This window comes from Chlorocebus sabaeus, chromosome 2 (genome assembly GCF_047675955.1).
Source record: "Chlorocebus sabaeus isolate Y175 chromosome 2, mChlSab1.0.hap1, whole genome shotgun sequence".
Lineage (NCBI taxonomy): Eukaryota > Metazoa > Chordata > Mammalia > Primates > Cercopithecidae > Chlorocebus > Chlorocebus sabaeus.
The window spans coordinates 39,432,834-39,456,012 of record NC_132905.1 but is presented as its reverse complement, the minus strand read 5'-3'; the positions used below and the strand labels follow the sequence as shown (position 1 = coordinate 39,456,012).

Sequence of the window (23,179 nt, the reverse complement as noted above, 5' to 3'; positions counted from 1 at the left end):
CGCGATCTTGGCTCACTGCAAGCTCCGCCTTCTGGGTTCAAGCGATTCTCCTGCCTCACCCTCCCAAGTAGCTGGGATTACAGGCGCCCGCCACCATGCCCCGCCTAATCTAGCCAGGCACGGTGGCTCACACCTGTAATCCCGGCACTTTGGGAGGCCAAGGTGGGCAGATAACAAGGTCAGGAGTTCGAGACCAGCCTGGCCAACATGGTGAAATCCCATCTCTAATAAAAAATACAAAAATTAGCTGGGCGTGATGGTGGGTGCCTGTAATCCCAGCTGTAACTGGGAGGCTGAGGCAGGAGAATCGCTTGAACCTGAGAGGTGAAGGTTGTAGTGAGCTGAGACCGCGCCACTGCACTCCAGCCTGGGAGACAGAGTGAGACTCTGTCCCAAAAAAAAAAAAAAAAAAAAATTTTAAGGTCTACAAAGCAGCACTGTTTTCTTCACGACTGTATGCCTTATACCTATCTCACAAAGCAGAGGCTCTTCAAAAAGGTTAAATACTAACAACAACAAGTTGTTAGTCTGGAGAGGATGCATAATAAATGGAATTCTCACAGGCCGCTGATGCAAGCATTGGCTGATACAACTCTAGAAAACTTTTTGACAGTAGCAACATCTACTGAAGCTGAACATATTTATACTGTATGTCCTTCCAATCCCACTCCTAAACATACACCCAACAAAAATACATACATACATGGCCGGGCACAGGGGCTCACACCTGTAATCCCAGCACTTTGGGAGGCCGAGGCGGGTGGATCACGAAGTCAGGAGATAGATACCATTCTGGCTAACACAGTAAAACCCTGTCTCTACTAAAAATACAAAAAATTAGCCAGGGCGGTGGCAGGTACCTGTAGTCCCAACTACTCGGGACACTGAGGCAAGAGAAAGGCGTGAACCCGGGAGGCAAAGCTTGCAGTGATCGTGCCACTGCACTCCATGCTGGGCAACACAGCGAGACTCCGTCTCAAAAAAAAAAAAAAAAAGACATGCATACGTACATACAAGAATGTTCCTTGCGGCTTTATTCCTAATAGTCAAAAACTGAAACAATTAGAATATACATCAACAGCAGAATGGACCAACTGTGGTATATCATTGTAATAAAACTCTAGACAGAAATGAGAATGGACTATTACTACTAACACAAGAACATGTATCATTACTGTTGAGCAAAAGAAGCCAGATATGGAAGAATGCACATTATATGACTCTATATAAAGTTCAAAAAGAATAAAGCAAAACTAATGAATGGTAATAGAGGTTAGGATAGTGGTTACCCCTGGAAGAAGGAGGGACAGTGACTTGCAAGTAAGGAGGTGGGCTTCTGAAATAGTTGCTGCTAATATATTCTTTTACTTTCTTTTTTTGTTGAGAGGGAGTCTCACTCTGTCGCCCAGGCTGGAGTGCAGTGGCCCGATCTTGGTTCGCTGCAACATTTGCCTCCCAGGTTCAAAGGGTTCTCCTACCTCAGCCTCCCAAGAGGCTGGGATTAACAGGTGCACACCACCATGCCCAGCTAATTTTTGTTTTTTGAGACAGAGTCCCGCTCTGTCGCTGGGCTGGAGCGCGGTGGCGTGATCTCAGCTCACTGCAACCTCCCCCTCCTGGGTTCAAGCGATTCTCCCGCCTCAGTCTCCCAAGTAGCTGGAACTACAGGTGCACGCCACCACGCCCAGCTAATCTTTGTATTTTTAGTAGAGACAGGGTTTCACATGTTGGCCTGGCTGGTCTCAAACTCCTGACCTCAAGTGATCTGCCTGCCTTGGCCTCCCAAAGTGCTGGGATTACAGGCGTAAACCACTGTGCCCAGCCTTCTTTTTCTTGAGACAGGGTCTTGCTCCATAGCCCAAACTGGAGTGCAGTGGCATGATCATGGCTCACTGCATCCTCAGAACTCCTGGGCTCAAGTGATCTTCCTACCTCAGCCTCCTGAGTAGCTGGGACTACAGGCATGCACCACCATGCCCTAATGTTTTATTTCTTGAACTGCATACATAGTAGCTACAAAGATATGATCATTTTGTGAAAATTCACTGAGTTGTACATTTATGATTTATGCATTTTGTCTGTTTAATAAAAAGTTTATGGCCGGGCGTGATGGCTCACATCTGTAATCCTTTTTAAAAGACAGTCTTTTTTCTGTTACTTTTCTCTTTACATAAACCTTTTTCTTTTTTTTTTAAGAGTTTTGTTCAAACAGTGTGGTACTGGTACCAAAACAGATATATAGGCCAATGGAAAAGAACAGAGGCCTCAGAAACAACACCAGACATCTACAACCATCTGATCTTCGACAAAACTGACAAAAACAAGAAATGGGGAAAGGATTCCCTATTTAATAAATGGTGCTGGGAAAACCGGCTAGCAACATGTAGAAAGCTGAAACTGGATCCCTTCCTTACACCTTACACAAAAACTAATTCAAGACGAATTAAAGACTTAAATGTTAGACCTAAAACCATAAAAACCCTAGGAGAAAACCTAGGCAATACCATTCAGGACATAGGTATGGGCAAGGACTTCATGACTAAAACACCAAAAGCAATGGCAACAAAAGCCAAAATTGACAAATGGGATCTAATTAAACTAAAGAGCTTCTGCAGAGCAAAAGAAACTACCATCAGAGTGAACAGGCAACCTACAGAATGGGAGAAAATTTCTGCAATCTACTCATCTGACAAAGGGCTAATATATCCAGAATCTGTTACAAAGAACTTAAACAAATTTATAAGGAAAAAAGCAAACAACCCCATCAAAACGTGGGCGAAGGATGGGAACAGACACTTTTCAAAAGAAGACATTTATGCAGCCAACAGATACATGAAAAAATGCTCATCATCACTGGTCATTAGAGAAATGCAAATCAAAACCACAATGAGATATCATCTCACACCAGTTAGAACAGCGATCATTAAAAAGTCAGGAAACGACAGATGCTGGAGAGGATGTGGAGAAACAGGAACGCTTTTACACTGTTGGTGGGAGTGTAAACTAGTTCAACCTTGTGGAAGACAGTGTGGCGATTCCTCAAGGATCTAGAACTAGAAATACCATTTGACTCAGTGATTCCATTACTGGGTATATACCCACAAAGGATTATATATCATCCAACTATAAAGACATATGCACAGGTATGTTTATTGCAGCACTATTCACAATAGCAAAGACTTGGAACCAACCCAAATGTCCATCAATGATAGACTAGATTAAGAAAATGTGACCAGGCGCGGTGGCTCACACCTGTAATCCCAGCACTTTGGGAGGCCGAGGGGGGTGGATCACGAGGTCAGGAGAACGAGACCATCCTGGCTAACACGGTGAAACGCCATCTCTACTAAAAATACAAAAAATTAGCCAAGCATGGTGGCGGGTGCCTGTAGTCCCAGCTACTCAGGAGGCTGAGGCAGAAGAATGGCGTGAACCCGGGAGGCAGAGTTTACAGTGAGCCGAGATCGTGCCACTGCACTCCAGCCTGGACGACAGAGTGAGACTCCATCTCAAAATAAATAAATAAACTAATTTAAAAAAAAAAAGTAAGTTTGTGCTCCACATACGACCAAACTCTCATACAATAAATTAACTCTTCAGCAGCCTCCAAGCTAAAAAGCTGAAGTCAAACCAATTAAGTTAAGCCCTAATAGGATCCCAATTTCCTACTTCTGATAACAGAAGTTTAAATAAACCCCTCTTGTCTTATAAATGCAGCCATAAAAAAGAAAAAGATCACGTCCTTTGCAGCAGGGACATGGATGGAGCTGGAGGCCATTATCCTCAGCAAACTAACATGGGAAAAGAAACGCAAGTACTGCATGTTTTCACTTATAAGTAGAAGCTACATGATGAGAACACACAGACATATAAGACGGGAACAAAACACACCAGAGCGGAGCCTATGGGAAGGTGGAGGGTGGGAGGAGGGAGAGGATCAGGAAAAATAACTAACAGGAACTAGGCTAATACCTGGGTGAGGAAATAATCTGTACAACAAACCTCCATGACACAAGTTTACCTATGTAACAAATCTGCACCTCAACTTAAAAGCTAAAAAAAAAAAAAAAAAATCCAAGTATAAAAACAAAGGCGGGCAGGGCGCAGTGGCTCACGCCTGTAGTCCCAGCACTTTGGGAGGCCAAAGTGGGTGGATCACTTGAGCCCAGGAGTTCGACACCAGCCTGAGCAACATGGTGAAATTCCGTCTCTACCAGAAACACAAAAATTAGCCAGGTGTGGTGGCGCATGCCTGTACTCGGGAGGCTGACGCAGGAGAATCGCTTGAACCCAGGAGGCGGAGGTTGCAGTGGGCTGAGATTGCGCCACTCCAGCCTGGGCGACAGAGTGAGAGGCTATCAAACAAACAAAAACAACACAAGGCAAAGGGACCTGGCCCCTGTCTCCTTCCTACTCTTTTCCTGCTACTCTTTACCCAGCACTTCACGCTTCAATAATACATAACCACTTTTAGTCCCCCTCATACTCATAAACCTGACCCAACCTCAACTTCACCCATCTCCTACCCATTCTTCACTTGGGTCACACTTTGCTGATAGGAGTACAAAAGCTGATATACATCTCCAGAGGGTATTCTGGCAACATCTACCAAAATTACACAAATATGCAAATCCCTTAACCACAGCAATTCTACTTCTAGGAATTTATTCCACAGATCTATGAAAAGACAATTTCTACAAGGTTATGCAGCATTGTTTGCAATAGCAAAGGATTGAAAGGTAAATGTCCATCAGCAATAGGGGGGAAAGTATGGTGCATTCATACAATGAAATACAATGCAAAATGAGGAAGTTCTTTATGTACTGACATTATATGGCCTACAGGAATGTATCGAAAGGGTCCAGAAAAAAATGGTAATGGTAGTTGCTTCCAGGAAAGGGAAAAGACTGGCTGGCGCAGAGGTGAGAGAAACTTCAATAAATATTATTTGTTCATTTCAAATGTTAAATTAGGTAAATACACAGCCAGTCCATTATTTTTTTAAGTTGTTAGGAAAAACAGATTGGCTCAAAACAGGTATCTTTTTCTCTAAGAAGCCTTTTTTGAAACACAGCCACACATGCATACTTACACATAGGTCAGATGCCCATCCTTGGTGGGATGTTACTTGCCATTAACACTGCTTAGCATTTGGTACTGAAGCTATCAATCTATCTCCCTTACTGGACTACATAGTCCTTCAGGACCTTAGAACTCTCTTTATGTCCCCCAGGATCTGATACAAGGAATTCAATAAATGTTTGTCAAAGTAAATATCTGAAATCAAGAATATCCTAGAAAATCAATAAATTTGCCAGGCGCGGTGGCTCAAGCCTGTAATCCCAGCACTTTGGGAGGCCGAGACGGGCGGATCACGAGGTCAGGAGATCGAGACCATCCTGGCTAACAACGTGAAACCCCGTCTCTACTAAAAATATAAAAAACTAGCCGGGCAAGGTGGCGGGCGCCTGTAGTCCCAGCTACTCAGGAGGCTGAGGCAGGAGAATGGCGTAAACCTGGGAGGCGGAGCTTGCAGTGAGCTGAGATCCGGCCACTGCACTCCAGCCCGGGCTACAGAGCAAGACTCCGTCTCAAAAAAAAAAAAAAAGGAAAATCAATAAATTTTAGTCACCGTAATGAGAATTCATTACAGCCCACCTTCTAGTATAATCAGCTGTTTGTCTTTCTAATAGAATACAAATATCAGGCCCTTAAATAAATGAAATATTGAATTTAACTAACAGGGTATAACACCAAGAAACTCAACTGGCAAGTAAGCTAAAATAATCCACAAAAAAGGGACATTCACATAATCAGAAATTGATTTTAGTACTCCAAATGGCTACTTACTAGTTAACAGTTTTTATGGACATTCTCCCCATCGACCACATCATTCCTCAGAGTCCAACATCCACAAAATTAGCATGAACTATTTAGAGACCTACAGAAAACGCACAGCCAGCCAAGCATTGCTGTCCACAGCTGCAGCTAAGTGCTCAGTGGCTCTGAGGCATGGATGGCATCCCATCTCCTTCCTCAGAAATTCCCTGCCTCCATTGATTGAATCAGAATCCTTGTTTCACTATTTCCCAACAGAACTCTCACTCAATGGCATCAACTACAAGAGGAAAAGATGGTTAATCACTATCTAAACTTAAAACATCTGTTTAAAAAGAGCTATCAACAAGCTGTTAGGGCACAGAAGGAAAACTGGAAAATCATTGAGGACAGGGACTGAATCTTACATACCTTGGCAGGCCTATGGCACTTAGTGCAATCCCTGCATCTAACAGCTCCACAACACAGTTGTTAATGAATGGTTTCTCTTAGCGTAGGAAGGGGATTTTTATTTTATCTGCATTGTTTAATTTTTTTCAATGTGTTCATGTATCACTCACATAAAACAAAGCAAATATGAAAAAAGAGGGGCCCTGGCCAGGTGCAGTGGCTCACGCCTGTAATCCCTGCACTTTGGGAGGCCGAGGTGGGTGGATCACCTGAGGTCAGGAGTTCGAGACCAGCCTGGCCAACATGGTGAAACCCAGTCTCAACTAAAAAATACAAAAATTAGCCGGGCATGGTGGCATGCATCTGTAATCCCAGCTACGTGGGAGGCTGAGGTAGGAGAATCGCTTGAACCCGGGAGGTGGAGGATGCAGTGAGCCGAGATCACGCCATTGCACTCCAGTCTGGGCGACAATGAGACTGTCTCAAAAAAAAAAAAAAGAGAAAAGAGAAAAGAGGGGTCCTGTGTCTCTGTGTGTACTGCAGTAGCACTGGTCATTTTGCTATTCAGCTCTTGTATTAAATTGTTTCTCTTCTTTTTTGTATTAATTTATATTATTATTACTACTATTATTATCTTGTAGAGACAGGGTCTGTGTTGGCCCAGCATGGTCTCAAACTCCTGGACTCAAGCAATTTTCCCACCTTGGCCTCTACAAATGCTGGGATTATAGGCTTGAGCCACCACAGCCCCTTCTATTTCTTTCTTTCTTTTTTTTTTTTTTTTTTTGAGACAGTCTCACTTTGTCCCCTAGGTTGGAGTGCAGTGATGCAATTTCAGCTCACCACAACCTCCACCTTCTGGGTTCAAGCAATTCTCCTGCCTTAGCCTCCCTAGTAGCTAGGATTACAGGCATATGCAACCAGTCTGGCTAATTTTTTTTTTTTTTTTTCTTTTTTTGAGATGGAGTCTCACTCTGTCACCCAGGCTGGAGTGCAGTGGCGCATCTCAACTCACTGCAAGCTCTGCCTCCCGGGTTCACACCATTCTCCTGCCTCAGCCTCCCGAGTAGCTGGGACTACAGGCACCTGCCACCATGCCCAGCTAATTTTTTGTAGTTTTAGTAGAGACGGGATTTCACCATTTTAGCCATAATGGTCTCAATCTCCTGACCTCGTGATCCGCCAGCCTCGGCCTCCCAAAGTGCTGGGATTACAGGCGTGAGCCACTGCGCCCGGCCAGTCTGGCCAATTTTCATAGTTATAGTAGAGACGGGGTTTCCCCATGCTGGCCAGGCTGGTCTTGAACTCCTGATCTCAAGTGATCCATGCACCTCAGCCTCCCGAGGTGTTGGGATTACAAACCTAAGCCACCACACCCGACCTCTTCCATTTCTTTCTTTTTTTTTTTTGAGACAGAGTTTCGCTCTTGTTGCCCAGACTAGAGTGCAATGGCGCAATCTTGGTTCACCCCAACCTCCATCTCCCAGGTTCAAGCAATTTCTCCTGCCTCAGTCTCCCGAGTAGCTGGGATTACAGGCATGCACCACCACGCCTGGCTAGTTTTGTATTTTTAGTAGAGACAGGGTTTCTCCATGTTGAGGCTAGTCTCAAACTCCTGACCTCAGGTGATTTGCCCACCTCGGCCTCCCAAAGTGCTGGGATTACAGGCGTGAGCCACGGTGCCTGGCCAACCCCTTCTATTTCTATTCAACCTTTTTTTTTCCGCAAACTTGTTCCCATAAACAACTATGGAAACCACTACAAATGGAGAGTACTATAAAATTAATCATGAGGTAACATACAGTGTTCAAAACATCGTTAACAGTTCCTCAACTGATTCTCACCTTTTCAAGTACACAGGTGAGGGATGGCTATCCCATTTCAAAAAGATGAAATTAACTCAAAATCCAAATATGAATTGTTCAAGACTGCACTGCTTATGAATTGGATATAAAAGAAACGATTAGAATGACACCCATATCTTCCTCTATTACACCTCTACTTAAAACAGAGACAGAATGTCCCCTCACAGCTCCAAATCCAAAAAGCCATACTCTCACATTCTAGCCGTGTGACAGAGAGTAAATCACCTGATTACTGGAACCAATCTCCTTATACAAGTTAAGAGGATGAAGACACTACTAGATACCTTACTTAATTGCTATAAAAATTAGATATGTGGGCCGGGCGCGGTGGCTTCCGCCTGTAATCCCAGCACTTTGGGAGGCCGAGACGGGCGGATCACGAGGTCAGGAGACGGAGACCATTCTGGCTAACATGGTGAAACCCCGTCTCTACTAAAAATACAAAAAAATTAGCCAGGCATAGTGGCAGGAGCCTGTAGTCTCAGCTACTCGGGAGGCTGAGGCAGGAGAATGGCATGAACCCAGGAGGCAGAGCTTGCAGTGAGCCGAGATGGCGCCACCACACTCTAGCCTGGGCAACTGAGCAAGACTCCGTCTCAAAAAAAAAAAAAAAAATTAGATATGTGAAAATTGTTCTGATACACAAACAGTAGTTACTATTATTTCTGCAAATGATGTGTAAATAAGAACTGCACTAACCCCAACTGAGTATAAATAGCAAGGGACCCTACATTCTTCTAAAGCAAGTAACAGAGAGTATTCCTTTCATTGCAGAAATGAGATGACCAAAATTGATTCTGCCCAGATACAGTGCTTCCTTAATAATTCTGAAACAAAACAAAACAAAAATAACCAACAAGAAAGTGAAACTGTCATACATTACTGGTGGAAATGCAAAATGGTATGGTATAGCCATTTTGGAAAACACTTTGGCAGTTTCTAAAAAAGTTAAGTATAGGTTGGGCGTGGTGGCTTACATCCCAGCACTTTTGGAGGCCAAAGTGGGTGGATCACCTGAGGTCAGGAGTTCGAGACCAGTCTGACCAATATGGTGAAACCCCATCTCTACTAAAAATACAAAAATTAGCCACAGGTGGTGGTGCACACCTGTAATCCCAGCTACTCAGTAGGCTGAGGCAGGAGAATTTGCTCAGGAGGCATAGGTTGCCGTGAGCCATGCCACTGCATTCCAGCCTAAGTGACAGAGCAAGAGTCCATCTTAAAAAAAAAAAAAAGTTAAATATGAAATTACCATAGAACCCAGCAATCCCATGCCTAGGTATTTATCCAAGAGAGATAAAAACATATGTCCACATGCAGAACTGTATATGAATATTAAAGCTTTATTCATAATCATCAAAATGGGAAAAAATTCAAATGTCCATAACATAACGTGACTCAGCAATAAAAAGGAATAAACTACAGATACATGACACAACGTGGATGAATCTCAAAAGCATTATGGTAAGTGAAACACATCAGACACAAAGGTTACATACTGTATGATTCTATGTATATGACATTACAGAAAAGAAAAAGTAGAGAAACAAGCAAACAAAAACCCCCAAAAAACTATGAGTGACAAAATCCAGTATAAACTAGTAGCTTCCAAAGACTAGGTAAGAAGAAAGAGGTGTGAGAAAACTTATGGGAAGAATGAAAATTATCTCTATCTGGATTGATTGATGATCACAACTGCATACTAATAATATAAAACTAATAGAACTATGCCCTGAGAAAGAGCAAGTTTTTTTCTCTACCCAGTGACAAAAAGGAAAAAAAAAAAAAGTAAATTTGATTGCATATAAATTACACTCAGCCACTCACAATGGCATATGCCTGAATCCCAGTACTCTGCAAGATCGAGGCAGGAGGTTCGCTTGGGCCAGGAGTTCGAGACCAACCTGGGCAACATAGTAAGACCCTGTCACAAACAAAAAATTTAAAAAGAATTTCAAGTTATTGTGAGACTCTTCCAAGACAGAAGCATCAAGAAAAAGAGATAAATAAATAAATCATACAAAATGAATATTTTTCACTGTATCTAGTTTTATACAATAAATTTTTTCCTAAAAATACATACGAAATGGCCAGATGTGGTGGCTCACGCCTGTAATCCCAGCACTTTGGGAGGCCGAGGAGGGCGGATCACGAGGTCAGGAGTTCAAGACCAGCCTGGCCAAAATGGCTAAACCCCATCTCTACTAAAAACACAAAAATTAGCCAGACGTGGTGGTATGCGCCTCAAGTCCCAGCTATTCGGGAGGCTGAGGCAGGAGAATCGCTTAAACCCCGGAGGTAGATGTTGCAGTGAGCCGAGATCAAGCCACTGCACTCCAGCCTGGGTGACAGAGCAAGACTCTGTCACAAAAAAAAAAAAAGAAAAAAAAGAGAAAAGGTTACAAATGACTTTCTCCCTAAATGAACTTTGTGGTATTGGACCAGAATTAAAGGTATTAGTATGAACTCATGGTTTTTATTATAGTTACAATAGAAATAAATTTGCCAGGCTGGGGGCTCACACCTGTAATCCCAGCACTTTGGGAGGTCAAGGCGGGTGGATCACGAGGTCAGGAGTTTGAGACCAGCCTGGTCAACATGCCGAAACCCTGTCTCTAACAAAAATACAAAAATTAGCTGGGCCTGGTGGCGGGCACCTGTAATCCCAGCTAGTCAGGAGACTGAGGCAGGAGAATCGCTTGAACCCGAGAGGCGGAGGTTGCAGTGAGCCGAGATTGCGCCACTGTACTCCAGCCTAGGCGACAGGGTGAGACTACGTCTCAAAAAAAAAAAGAAGAAAGAAGGCCAGGCGTCGTGGCTCAAGCCTGTAATCCCAGCACTTTGGGAGGCCAAGATGGGCAGATCACGAGGTCAGAAGATCGAGACCATCCTGGCTAACATGGTGAAACCCCGTCTCTACTAAAAAATACAAAAAACTAGCCGGGCGAGGTGGTGGGCGCCTGTAGTCCCAGGTACTTTGGAAGCTGAGGCAGGAGAATGGCGTAAACCCGGGAGGCGGAGCTTGCAGTGAGCTGAGATCGCGCCACTGCACTCCAGCCTGGGCGACAGAGGGAGACTCCGTCTCAAAAAAAAGAAAGAAATTTAGATATATATATTTTAATATGTGTGTATATGTACGTGTGTGTATGTATTTCCTAGCTCTGTCCATTAAGAGGTTCTAAAAAACAATACTCCAATAGCAATGAGCACACACAGCACCCAAATTTTGATTTCTAAATAATTTTCTCCACTGAAAGGAATTAGGAGAGAAACAGTTTGGAGAAATGGCCGATTCCAAGAAGAGGGTAAGAAGAGCAGAAGCTAAGCCTACAACACCTTTTTTGTGTGTCAAAAAAAGCAGTTAAAAAATGTGGAAACATGTCAAAACGACACAAAAGCCAGCTTGAAGGGGATCTCACTGGCCAAATCTGAACAATGTGAACACAACAAATAATGACAGTAACAGATTATTAAAATAAGAATCCATAAATCCATATTAATATATATAAAGATAAGAACATGTTTTGCAGAAGAATATTAACTAATAAGTAAGGAAGGACTGATAGACACAACAACAAAAATTAGCTGACATGTGTCTATAATCCCAGCTACTGCCCCATAAGGTGGCTCCCGCCTGTGATCCCAGTACTTTTGGAGCTTGAGGTGGGAGAATAACTTGAGCCCAGGAGTTTGAGATCAACCTGGGCAACAAAGTGAGACCCATCTCTACAAAATAAAAAATTAAATAAAATTTTATAATTAGGTCAGGCACAGTGGCTCATGCCTGTAATCCCAGCACTTTGTGAGGCTGACGCAGGCAAATCACCTGAGGTCAGGAGTTCCAGACTAGCCTGGCCAACATGGTGAAACCCTATCTCTACTAAAAATACTAAAAATTAGCCAGGTGTGGTGGTACATGCCTGTAATCCGAGCTACTGGGGAGGCTGCAGCAATAGAATTGCTTGAACCTGAGAGGCAGAGGTTGCAGTGAACTGCGATCATGCCACTGCACTCCAGCCTGGCTGACAGAGTGAAACTCCGTCTCAAAAAAAAAAACCAAACAGGCCGGGCGCGGTGGCTCACACCTATAATCCCAGCACTTTGGGAGGCTGAGGCGGGCAGATCATGAGGTCAGGAGATCGAGACCGTCCTGGCTAACATGATGAAACCCCATCTTTACTAAAAATACAAAAAATTAGCCAGGCGCGGTAGCACGCGCCGGTAGTCCCAGCTACTTGGGAGGCTGAGGCAGGAGAATCACTTTAATCTGGGAGGTGGAGGTTGCAGTAAGCCGAGATAGTGCCACTGCACTACAGCCTGGGTGACAGAGCGAGACTCCGTCTCAAAAAAAAAACAAAAACAAAAACCAAACAAACAAACAAAAAAAACTTTATGTTTAGTAGAGCATGGTGGCACGTACCTCTGGTCCCATCTACTTGGGAGGCTGAGGCAGGAAGATCCTTGAATATGTTTGTTTTTCTTTTCTTTTTTTTTTTTTTTTGAGACGGAGTCTGGCTCTGTCACCCAGGCTGGAGTGCAGTGGCCGGATCTCAGCTCACTGCAAGCTCCGCCTCCCGGGTTTACGCCATTCTCCTGCCTCAGCCTCCCGAGTAGCTGGGACTACAGGCGCCGCCACCTCGCCCGGCTAGTTTTTTGTACTTTTTAGTAGAGACGGGGTTTCACCGTGTTAGCCAGGATGGTCTCGATCTCCTGACCTCGTGATCCGCCCGTCTCGGCCTCCCAAAGTGCTGGGATTACAGGCTTGAGCCACCGCGCCCGGCCATATGTTTGTTTTTCTAAAGCACCTTGTAGTATTATATTTATAGATGTCATATATTTAAGGGCTGGCCAGCCGCAGTGGCTCACGCCTGTAATTCAAACACTTTGGGAAGCTGAGGCAGGCACATCACAAGGTCAGGAAATCAAGACCATCCTGGCCAACATAGTGAAACTCGTCTCTACTAAAAATACAAAAATTAGCTGAGTGTGGTGGCACACGTCTGTAATCCCAGGTACTGAGGAGTCTGCAGGAGGAGAATCACTTAAACCAGGGAGGTGGAGGTTGTAGTGAGCCAAGATCACACCACTGCACTCCAGCCTAGAGACAGAGTGAGACTCCGTCTCAAAAAAAAAAAAAAAAAAAAAAGGGCTAAGAATATAGCTTCAATTACTTAGCCAGACCAACTTAACAAGGGAAAATTAATGGGGAGCTTAATTTAAGCAATTGGCTGGGGAATGCAAGAGCTAAAACCATCACCTCTCCCGGTACTTTTCCCTCACCATTCTGAATTTCCCTCATCTCAGCTACTTCTACCTTTAGTCCCAGACATAAAGATAGTTTAGCTCTAGGGATATAAGGCCAAAATGAATAAATCTGTGTTGTTTAAAAGTCTGTTCTCATGTGCCTTTGAAAAATTAAAAGCAGGCATGACCTCTGCATGGAGATGGCTAAATTAACAAAGAAATAAGGGAAACATTTGTAAGAGAGGAAAAGGTCAAAGTAGTGTATCAAGGGAGCTGTGCTATGCCTGATATTAACATTTCACTGGAGCTGCTACAGAGGTCAGATTACATATTTGTCACCATCAGCTAATTTGATTGAAAGGTCTAGCCAACTCCAAAGCTATAAATTCAGACAGAAGGATACCAAGCTCTGGGTTATTCTGAATTTGTATTTCGATTTCTGCATTTAATTACAACACAAAATAGGAGGGTAAAATCAAACCTTAAAGAGCCACATTGCAAAGTAAAGCTTCATTGCATAGTCTATACTATATTTGATGATCCATATTTGACAGCTCCTCATCGAGCCATGCAAAATTAGCATGGACATTTCTTGGGCTTTTGATGTTCACTGCCATCATCTGCTTCACTGCTAAGATCAGGAAACATATGGGATGAATTGTTAAAGACTGCTGAGAGTTTCTGTTGCCTTTTTTAATTCATCTCTAAGGCCAACTTAGCATACCCCTGAACAAGGTCTCGTATAGCTGTCTTTAAATCATATCCCACTTATTTGGACTTTCTTTGAGACAGAGTCTTGCTCTGTCGCCCAGGCTGAAGTGTAGTGGCTCGATCTTGGCTCACTACAACCTCTGCCTCCCAGGTTCAAGTGATTCTCCCACCTCAGCCTCCCAAGTAGCTGGGATTACACGCATGCGCCACCATGGCTGGCTAATTTTGTATTTTTATTAGAGACAGGGTTTCTCCATGTTGGTCAGGCTGGTCTCGAGCTCCCGACCTCAGCTGATCCGCAATCCTCAGCCTCCCAAAGTGCTTGAATTACAGACGTGAGCCACCGCACCCAACCTGGACTTTTTTAAAATAAGAGTTGTTAAGGAAAGAAAGTTGAAGAAAGATTATGGGAAACCAATTATCTTCAGGAAGCTCTGGGCTCCTCTAGAACACATGTCTAAAAACCCCTAGTCTAGCAAAAAGAAGCCATGCGATAGAGGGTTAAAAAAAAAAGTGGGTTTTTAACTGGGTGTGGTGGCTCACGCCTGTAATCCCAGCACTTTGGGAGGCAGAGGCAGGTAGATCACAAGGTCAGGAGTTCAAGACCAGCCTGGCCAAGATGGTGAAACCCCATCTTTACTAAAAATGTAAAAATTAGCCAGGCATGGTGGCGGGCGCCTGTAGTCCCAGTTGCTCAGGAGGCTGAGGCAGAGAACTGCTTGAACCCAGGAGGTGGAGGTTTCAGTGAGCAGAGATCATACCACTGTACTCAGCCTGGGCAACAGAGACTGTCTCCAAAAAAAAAAAAAAAAGGTTCTTGGACACTCAATGTATAATGAATGAACTTGACACCAAGATTAAACTAGTTGGCCGGGCGCGGTGGCTCAAGCCTGTAATCCCAGCACTTTGGGAGGCCGAGACGGGCGGATCACGAGGTCAGAAGATCGAGACCATCCTGGCTAACACAGTGAAACCCCGTCTCTAATAAAACTACAAAAAAAATAGCCGGGCGAGGTGGCGGGCACCTGTAGTCCCAGCTACTCGGGAGGCTGAGGCAGGAGAATGGCATGAACCCGGGAGGCGGAGCTTGCAGTGATCTGAGATCCGGCCACTGCACTCCAGCCTGGGCGACAGAGCAAGACTCCGTCTCAAAAAAAAAAAAAAAAAAAAAAAAAAAAAGATTAAACTAGTTAGGAAGAGTGAATCTACTACTTATTAACTGTGTGATCTTGGACAATTAAATTATTTCTTATTTCTTTTTTCTTTTTATTTTTTTTCTGAGATGGAGTCTCGCTCTGTCGCCCAGGATTTATCAGTAAAATAGAGATACTCTCTTCTAAGTTTGATCTATAATTAAACGAGATGATTGATTATACATAAAAAATGCCCAGCAGAAAATCTAGCTAAGACTTTTTCCTAAAAGAATTCAACTATACTTAAAGTCATACTTGGCTGACATATCTGCTTATTGACTCATCTCAAAAGTTCAAGTTATGGTACCCCAGCCCCTAAAATTTCAGATAGCCTCAAGGCCCTCAAGGGGCCAGAGACAGAAACCAGAGACAGAAGCAAAAAGCTACTTAACCAGCCTTAATAAAATCCAGAAACAGGGTCTGTCACATGTACAAACACTAGTTCATGTCACACATGTAAACTATTAGTACAGCATTATGAGACCCCTTCCTTGGTAATCTTACCAAAGCGTAAACAATAACTAGAGTGATTCTTCCTCATTAGCCTCCAAGCTTTCAGGAATTTGAAGTAAATCTTTACAAAAGAATGGTCACTTTCTATGAGATTCAAAACAATACTCTAAAACTAAGGAATGAGAACAAAACTGGCAGGTGAGAAACCTTACTTCCCCATCTCTTCCTCCTATTTTCATTACCCTGGAAGAGGTGTGAACTTAGTAAATTAACTCACCTTGATCTCAGTGCTGCACTCATTCATTAAGCACTATCATTTAAACCATTCTTCCTGCCTAAAAGTCTAGACTCACATAACCTATACAACATTTAACACTTGAGAACAAGCTTAAAGTCAATCTCTCTGCTTATCTGCTTATTATTTGTTTTTTCTTTCTAGACAGAATTTCACTCTTTTGCCCGGGCTGGAATGAAGTGGCGTGATCTCAGCTCACTGTAACCTTCCGCCTCCTGGGTTCAAGCGATTCTCCTGCCTCAGCCTCCTGAGTAGCTGGGATGATAGGCACCCGCCACCACACCTGGCTAATTTTTGTATTTTTAGAAGAGACGAGGTTTTGCCATGTTGGCCAGGCTGGCCTCGAACTCCTGACCTGAGGTGATCCACCCGCCTTAGCCTCCCAAAGTGCTGGGGTTACAGGTGTGAGCCACTGTGCCTGGCCATCATTATTTTTTATTATTTTGAGACAGGGTCTCTCTCTGTCACCCAGGCTGGAGTGCAGTGGCACTATCACTGCAGCTTCCACTGCTTGGGCTCAAGTGATCCTCCCACCTCAGCCTTCCGAGTAACTGGGACTACAGCTGAGTGGCACCACCATCACTGCCGACCTCTCTGCTGTCTGAATCTGTATATAAGAAAACTAGGCCGGGTGGGCGCGGTGGCTCACGCCTGTACTCCCAGCACTTTGGGAGGCCAAGGAAGGTGGATCACCTGAGGTCAGGAGTTCGAGACCAGACTGGCCAACATGGTGAAATCCCATCTCCACTAAAAATACAAAAATTAGGCTGGGCGCAGTGGCTCACACTTGTAATCCTAGCACTTTGGGAGGCTGAGGCAGGCAGATCACGAGGTCAGGAGACCGAGACCACGGTGAAACCCTGTCTCTACTAAAAATACAAAAAATTAGCTGGGCGTGATGGCGGGTGCCTGTAGTAGTCCCAGCTACTTGGAAGAGGCTGAGGCAGGAGAATGGAATGAACCCAGGAAGCAGAGCTTACAGTGAGCCTAGATCACGCCACTGCACTCCAGCTTGGGCGACAAAGCGAAACTCCATCTCAAAAAAAAAAAAAAACTTCAAAAATTAGCCAGGTGTGGTGACACACACCTGTAAACCCAGCGACTTGGGAAGCTGAGGCAGGAGAATCGCTAGAACCTGGGAGGTGGCGGTTGCAGTGAGCCAAGATTGCGCCACTGCACTCCAGCCTGGGAAACAAAAGGGAAACTCCATCTCAAAAAAAAAAAAAAAAAAAAAAAAAAAAAAAAGTTAACTAGGCCAGGCGCGGTGGCCCATGCCTATAATCCCAGCATGCTGGGAGGCTGAGGCACGTGGATCACTTGAGCCCAGGAGTTCTAGACCAGCCTGGGCAACATGACGAAACCCTGCCTCTACCAAAAATGCAAAAGTTGGTCTCATAACCTGGTCTCAAAATTAATATATAAACAAAAATTTTGAAACTACAATAAGATAAAAAGAAAACTAACTGGTTCCAAACTAGGATAAACTTACTCAAAAGTCAAAAAAGGACTGGACTCAATGGCTCACGTCTGCAATCCCAGCATTTTGGAAGGCCAAGGCAGGAGAATTGTTGGAACCCAGTAATTAGAGACCAGCATGGGAAATACAGCAAGATGCTGTCTCTATAAAAAAATAAAAATAAGCTGGGTGTGGTGGCTCACACCTGTAATCCCAGCACTTTGGGAGGCCAAGGTGGACAGATCACGAGGTCAAGTGATCGAGACCAGCCTGGCCAACATGGTGAAACCCCATCTCTACTAAAAATACAAAAATTAGCTGGGCATGGTGGCATACGCCTGTAGTCCCAGCTACTCAGGAGGCTAAGGCAGGAGAATCGCTTGAACCTGTGAAGCAGAGTTTGTAGTGAGCCCAGATCACGCCACTGCACTCCAGCCTAGCAACAAGAGTGAAACCCTGTCTCCAAAAAAAAAAAATATATACACACACACACACACACACACACACACACACACACAAACATACACACATACATACACGCTTCAAACACAGTCACGGTCCCAGCAGGAAACATGGCATACTCCAATAAGGTTAATTCAAGGAGGGTTTAATAATGGAACTAGAAAAATATGTGAGCAGGGTACAAGATAATCACAAGGGATAGCTGTAATACCCTGGGACTAATGAGAGCATCTCTAGATCTCTAGGCCCAACGAACAAAGGGAACAAAAACTTTCCAAAACCTACATGGACGGTGTCACATAGAGAGGACCACATTCTTTTTTTGTTTTTGGAGACAGGGTTTCGCTCTTGTCACCCAGGCTGGAGTGCAATGGCGCAAAATCTGCTCACCGTAACCTCCGCCTCCCAGGTTCAAGCAATTCTCCTGCCTCAGCCTCCTGAGTAGCTGGGACTACAGGCATGCGCCACCATGCCCAGCTAATTTTGTATTTTTAGTAGAGACGTGGTTTCTCCATTTTGGTCAGGCTGGTCTTAAACTATCGACCTCAGGTGATCTGCCCGACTCGGCCTCCCAAAGTGCTGGGATTACAGGCATGAGCCACCGCACCCGGCCGAGAGGACCACATTTAGAGGAGTAGTGACCTTCAATCAAGGGACAGAGTCAGCTAAGGGCAATACCCACAAGACCGGGGCAGGAAAATAAATGTCATAACCTCAAAGGGGAAGGAAGCTCATTGATGTAGTCCATGTAGGTAAGTCAGCTTCCCAGGGCACAGGATAGGGTGAAAAAGGATGTAAAGTAGACCTAGAAGAGCAAACGAAATGTACCTACTCAACGTCAGACAAGTCTTTCTGGTGCACTTTCCGATCTCTTCTGTAATCCTAATGGATAAGTGCCAGATAAGGAAAGGGATACCCAACACAATCATTCTCACCCCTTTTGAATAGTAATGCACAGGTCCTATCTACCACAAAACATTTGTAATCGAGTTTTTCACTAGTAAATATGGTCATTTACCATTCCACTTGTAACTGTAACTGTTTAGACTTTCTTGAAGGTCCAATACACCTTTCTCAACACTAATGAACTTCCCACTTACCTTACTAGGCAAAATAAAATTACAAAAATGCAAACATTGTCATAACACTCAAGGAGTTTATATTTCAGAAGCTTATATTCTTAGATAACTAAGAAGGCAGAATGAGGTACATGCCACAGAGAGAAGGAAAGGCCTGTGGTACTGTGAAAAGTTCTGGAACAGGCTTCTTGGCCATCTGGCCCCTATCAGGAACAACTCCAGCCAGAATTCACTATTAACAAGGTATACAAGTTTCAATCAGGTTCCCTGTAGGTCCAGATCTGATGAACTACTCAACAAGCCCTCAACTACCTTCAGCCAGTAGAGTTCACCCTTCCTCCTCCTGGGAAAAGCCTCCCTTCTCCTTTAAAGCCTGGTTCAAATGTCACCCCCGTAGCTGGACCTTACCTGGACTCTCAAGGAACAATTAGTTATGCCTCCTCTGCCTTCCCAAAAGCCTTATGCTTAAAGCACTTAAAGCATTTTATCATTACCTGTTGACTTGTGCAGGGCCCTCCTAGACTGAGACCTTAAGTCAGATGGTATACCCTCAGCCACTAACAACCACCAGAACAGAATGTGTCAAGCAGTTTTAAGCAATTTACATATATTAACATATATTAAGCATCATAATAAACCTGCAAATGGGGTAGAAATTTTATCTCCATTTTTCAGATGAGGAAAATGACGTGCACAAGAAGGTTAAGTAATGAGCCTAAAGTCTCAAAACTTGTTAGGATTGGTCCCCAGGATTTTAACCTCAACACAACTCTAGAATTAAATTTCAAAAGTTTAGAATTTCAATTTTAACCATTACATTTTATTTTATTTTTTTTTTGAGACAGAGTCTCGCTGCGTTACCCAGGCTGGAGTGCAGTGGCGTGATCTCGGTGCACTGCAACCTCCGCGGTTTCTTTCAAGCAATTCTCCTGCCTCAGCCTCCCAAGTAGCTGGGACTACAGGAACACGCCACCACGCCTGGCTAATTTTTTTGTATTTCTAGTAGAGATGGGGTTTCACAATGTTGGCCAGCCTGGTCTTGATCTCCTGACCTCGTGATCCGTCTACCTCAGCCTCCCAAAGTGCTGGGATTACAGGCATGAGCCACCATGGCCGGGTTTTTTTGTTTTTTGTTTTTGAGATGGAGTTTTGCTCTTGTTGCCCAGGCTGGAGTGCAATGGTGGGATCTCAGCTCACGGCCACCTCTGCCTCCTGGCTTCAAGCTATTCTCCTGCCTCAGCCTCCTGAGTAGCTGGTACTACAGGCCCCCGCCACCACAGCCAGCTTCTTTTTGTATTTGTAGTAGAGATGGGGTTTCACCATGTTGGCCAGGCTGGTCTCAAACTCCTAACCTCAGACAATCTGCCCACCTCGGCCTTCCAAATGCTGGGATTACAGTCGTGAGTCACCGTGCCCAGCCATTACATTTTACTTCTACCGAATAAGCTAGATTTTCATCAGAGCAATAAACCTAATGGATTGAGAAGGTACTACTACAAGATCAATGATCTCCACCCCAAGAGGTATTGTTAAATTTCACCACTGGGTGTGGAAAGACAATATTGGAACTGCAACTTTCATTTAGTTTAGCTCATCCTTCTGTAAAATGTCTATTTTTGTATGTTATAAAACATACCTAGGACGGGCGTGGTGGCTCACGCCTGTAGTCCCAGCTACTTGGGAGGCTGAGACAGAAGAACAGCTTGAACCCAGGAGGCGGAGGTTGCAGTGAGCCGAGATCACTTCCCTGCACTCCAGTCTGGGCGACAGAGCAAGATTCCGTCTCAAAAAAAAAAAAAAAAAGTCCTTTCATTTTACAGAGACACTGCACCTTTGCAGGCCTAGAAGTGTAATCACTATCTGCCTCTTTAGTTGGAAATTTCATGAGGAATGGATCAAACCATCAAAAGCAGTAACTGTAAGCTGGGTGTATCTACTTTTTCTATCTTCAATCCAACATTTAATGGATGCAAAAAAAAAAAAAAAAAGGCTTAAAGCCTCCCTTTCACGTATTTAAAGACATCAGCTCTGAGACTAGTACTCAGAGTACCATCTGTTACTCAGTTTCATCCTCTGCAAAATGGGCATCCTCAAATAATGTCTTACTTAGGATGTCACCAAGATTAAACAATTAAAAAATGCAAAATATGTTTATCTGTTTCCTCATTTACTATGTCTCTCCCCTCTCCTAACTAACCCCAGTTCAGTCTATCTTGTTTATTGTTGTATTCCCAGGGCCTGGAATGGTATTTTTAAACTTAGTATAATAGATGATTTAATAAATATTAAGTGAATAGAATGCAAAATGGTGCTCAAAAAAATGTTGGCTATTATCATTACAGTAATGACAAACAATTAAAATTTTATTGTTCTTATTCAGAGAAGCCACCTTTCCCCCAAGGATCTCACACATCGAGGAACACTAAATAAATGCTGGAATGGCTAAATGGAAGTAAGAATAACAATTAGATCATGGAACAGGACTAACAGACAACAAAATAAAATCTTAAATACACGGCTGGAGCCTAATTTCGGACTTCTCCAAGTGCGGTGCACACTGGATCAGATTAATAAAAGATGATTACAATAATGACAGTTTTCACAATTGTGTGTGCGCCAGCGTCGGTGTCAAGCGTTTTACTGGCCTCACGAAACCCAAGAACCCTGGGGGAGGGAGGGAACCCGCTCCACACTCCCATTTTGCAGATGGGGGAACTGAGGCACCGGGAGAGAGAGCCAAGGTCACTACCTGTAAATGGGGAAGCCTGGATGTAAACCCAGGCAGCCAACCCCTGAGCCTGCGTTCAAACAGGCCCTCTAAGGGGCCATTCTCGTCTCCTCCAACCCTCAACATCGGGCGGGTGTAGTATTTCCCTCAAGAGCCGGACTTTGCGGCCCCAGCGCCGGGAGAACAAAATGATTCTGGTCTGCCGGCAAGTCCCATGGACGCCGGCCCGGCCTAGGCTCCGAGGCCGAGGGCCCCAGTTTCCCTCACGCCGTGAACCCCGAGCTCTTCGGGCGGCGCAGGAAGCGACGGGGTGGCCTCAGGAGCCCGGGAAGGCCCGCCCCGCTGCATGACCTTGGATCCACCGCCCCGCTTCAGGCCTCAGTTTCCACTCCCGGCCTCGCGCCCGAGGCACTCGGAATCACCGTGCTTCTGGAGCCGCAGGCCCTCACACGCCCCCCTCGGCCGCCCGCATTCACGCCCCACTTACGCTGGAAGGCGGCCGCTCCAGGGACGCCTACCATCGCCGAGTGCCGCCACCGCGCGCTGCCCGCCTCGACCCGCAACACGGGTCCCTCGCAGGCACCGCCCGCCTCTACCCGCGGCCGGGGTCCCTCGCAGGCGTCGCCGCGAGATCTGCAGCCGCCGAGCTAACCAGGGACTACCACCGCTGCTGTAACCGCCGCCGCCGCCGTTAGGCCGCGCGCCGCCCCGCCCCCGACTGGCCCCGCCCCGCCCGCCGGGCACGCCCCCGCCGCGCGCTCTCGCCGCCAGGCCAACGCACGCGGAAGCCCGGCCCTGAGACCAGCTCCCATTAAGCCCCGCCCCCTAACCTGACCCGCCCCTTCCGCGGGAACCGACCGCCGAATCCCGACGCAGCCTGCTTCTCAGCCCTGCCCCCTCGGCGTCACGCGCGCCCGTCACGCGCACGGCCCACTTTCTAGCTCCAGGCTTCCCGGTGTGGGCAGGGTAGCGGGGCTCGGGGGCGGAGTCGTAGAGGGAGGGATTACAACGAGTGGCAACGTCTCACCTGAGTTCTCCAGGTACAGGCCTGATGGCTTTTGCGCATGCCTTTGAGCGAGCCAAAGTGTTTTTGGCCTAAAGTGTTCTAAGTGCCTAAAATTTCATCATCATAATATTAATAACTGTTGGCCGGGCGCGGTGGCCCACGCCTGTTATCCTAGCATTTTGGGAGGCTAAGAAAGGAGAATCACTTGAGCTCGGGAATTTGAGACTAGCGTCTCTATTAAAATAAATAAATAAATAAACAAATAAAAAATAGGCCGGGCACGGTGGCTCAGGCCTATAATCCTAACACTTTGGGAGGCCGAGGAGGGTGGATTACCTGAGGTCAGAACTTCGAGACTAGCCTGGCCAAACGCTGTCTCTACTAAAAATACAAAAATTAGGGCCGGACGCGGTGGCTCAAGCCTGTAATTTTAGCACTTTGGGAGGCCGAGATGGGAGG

General features: G+C 45.2%; 1 protein-coding gene across 4 annotated transcripts in view; it reads right to left on the bottom strand.

Annotated features, from left to right (window-relative positions):
- Positions 1-22,420, bottom strand: part of CBFA2T2 (CBFA2/RUNX1 partner transcriptional co-repressor 2) — a 162,202-nt gene extending 139,782 nt beyond the window's left edge. Inside the window, exon 1 of one of the 4 annotated variants that reach the window (XM_008021011.3) lies at positions 22,202-22,420. In XM_008021011.3, coding sequence (XP_008019202.1) covers positions 22,202-22,235 — 34 coding nt within the window. In that variant the 5' untranslated portion in view covers positions 22,236-22,420. Of the gene's footprint in view, positions 1-9,920; positions 10,124-22,201 lie in introns of those variants that run through there. The other 3 variants (XM_073007935.1, XM_073007927.1, XM_073007926.1) reach the window with 3 other exon arrangements.
- Positions 22,421-23,179: the final 759 nt, after the last annotated feature.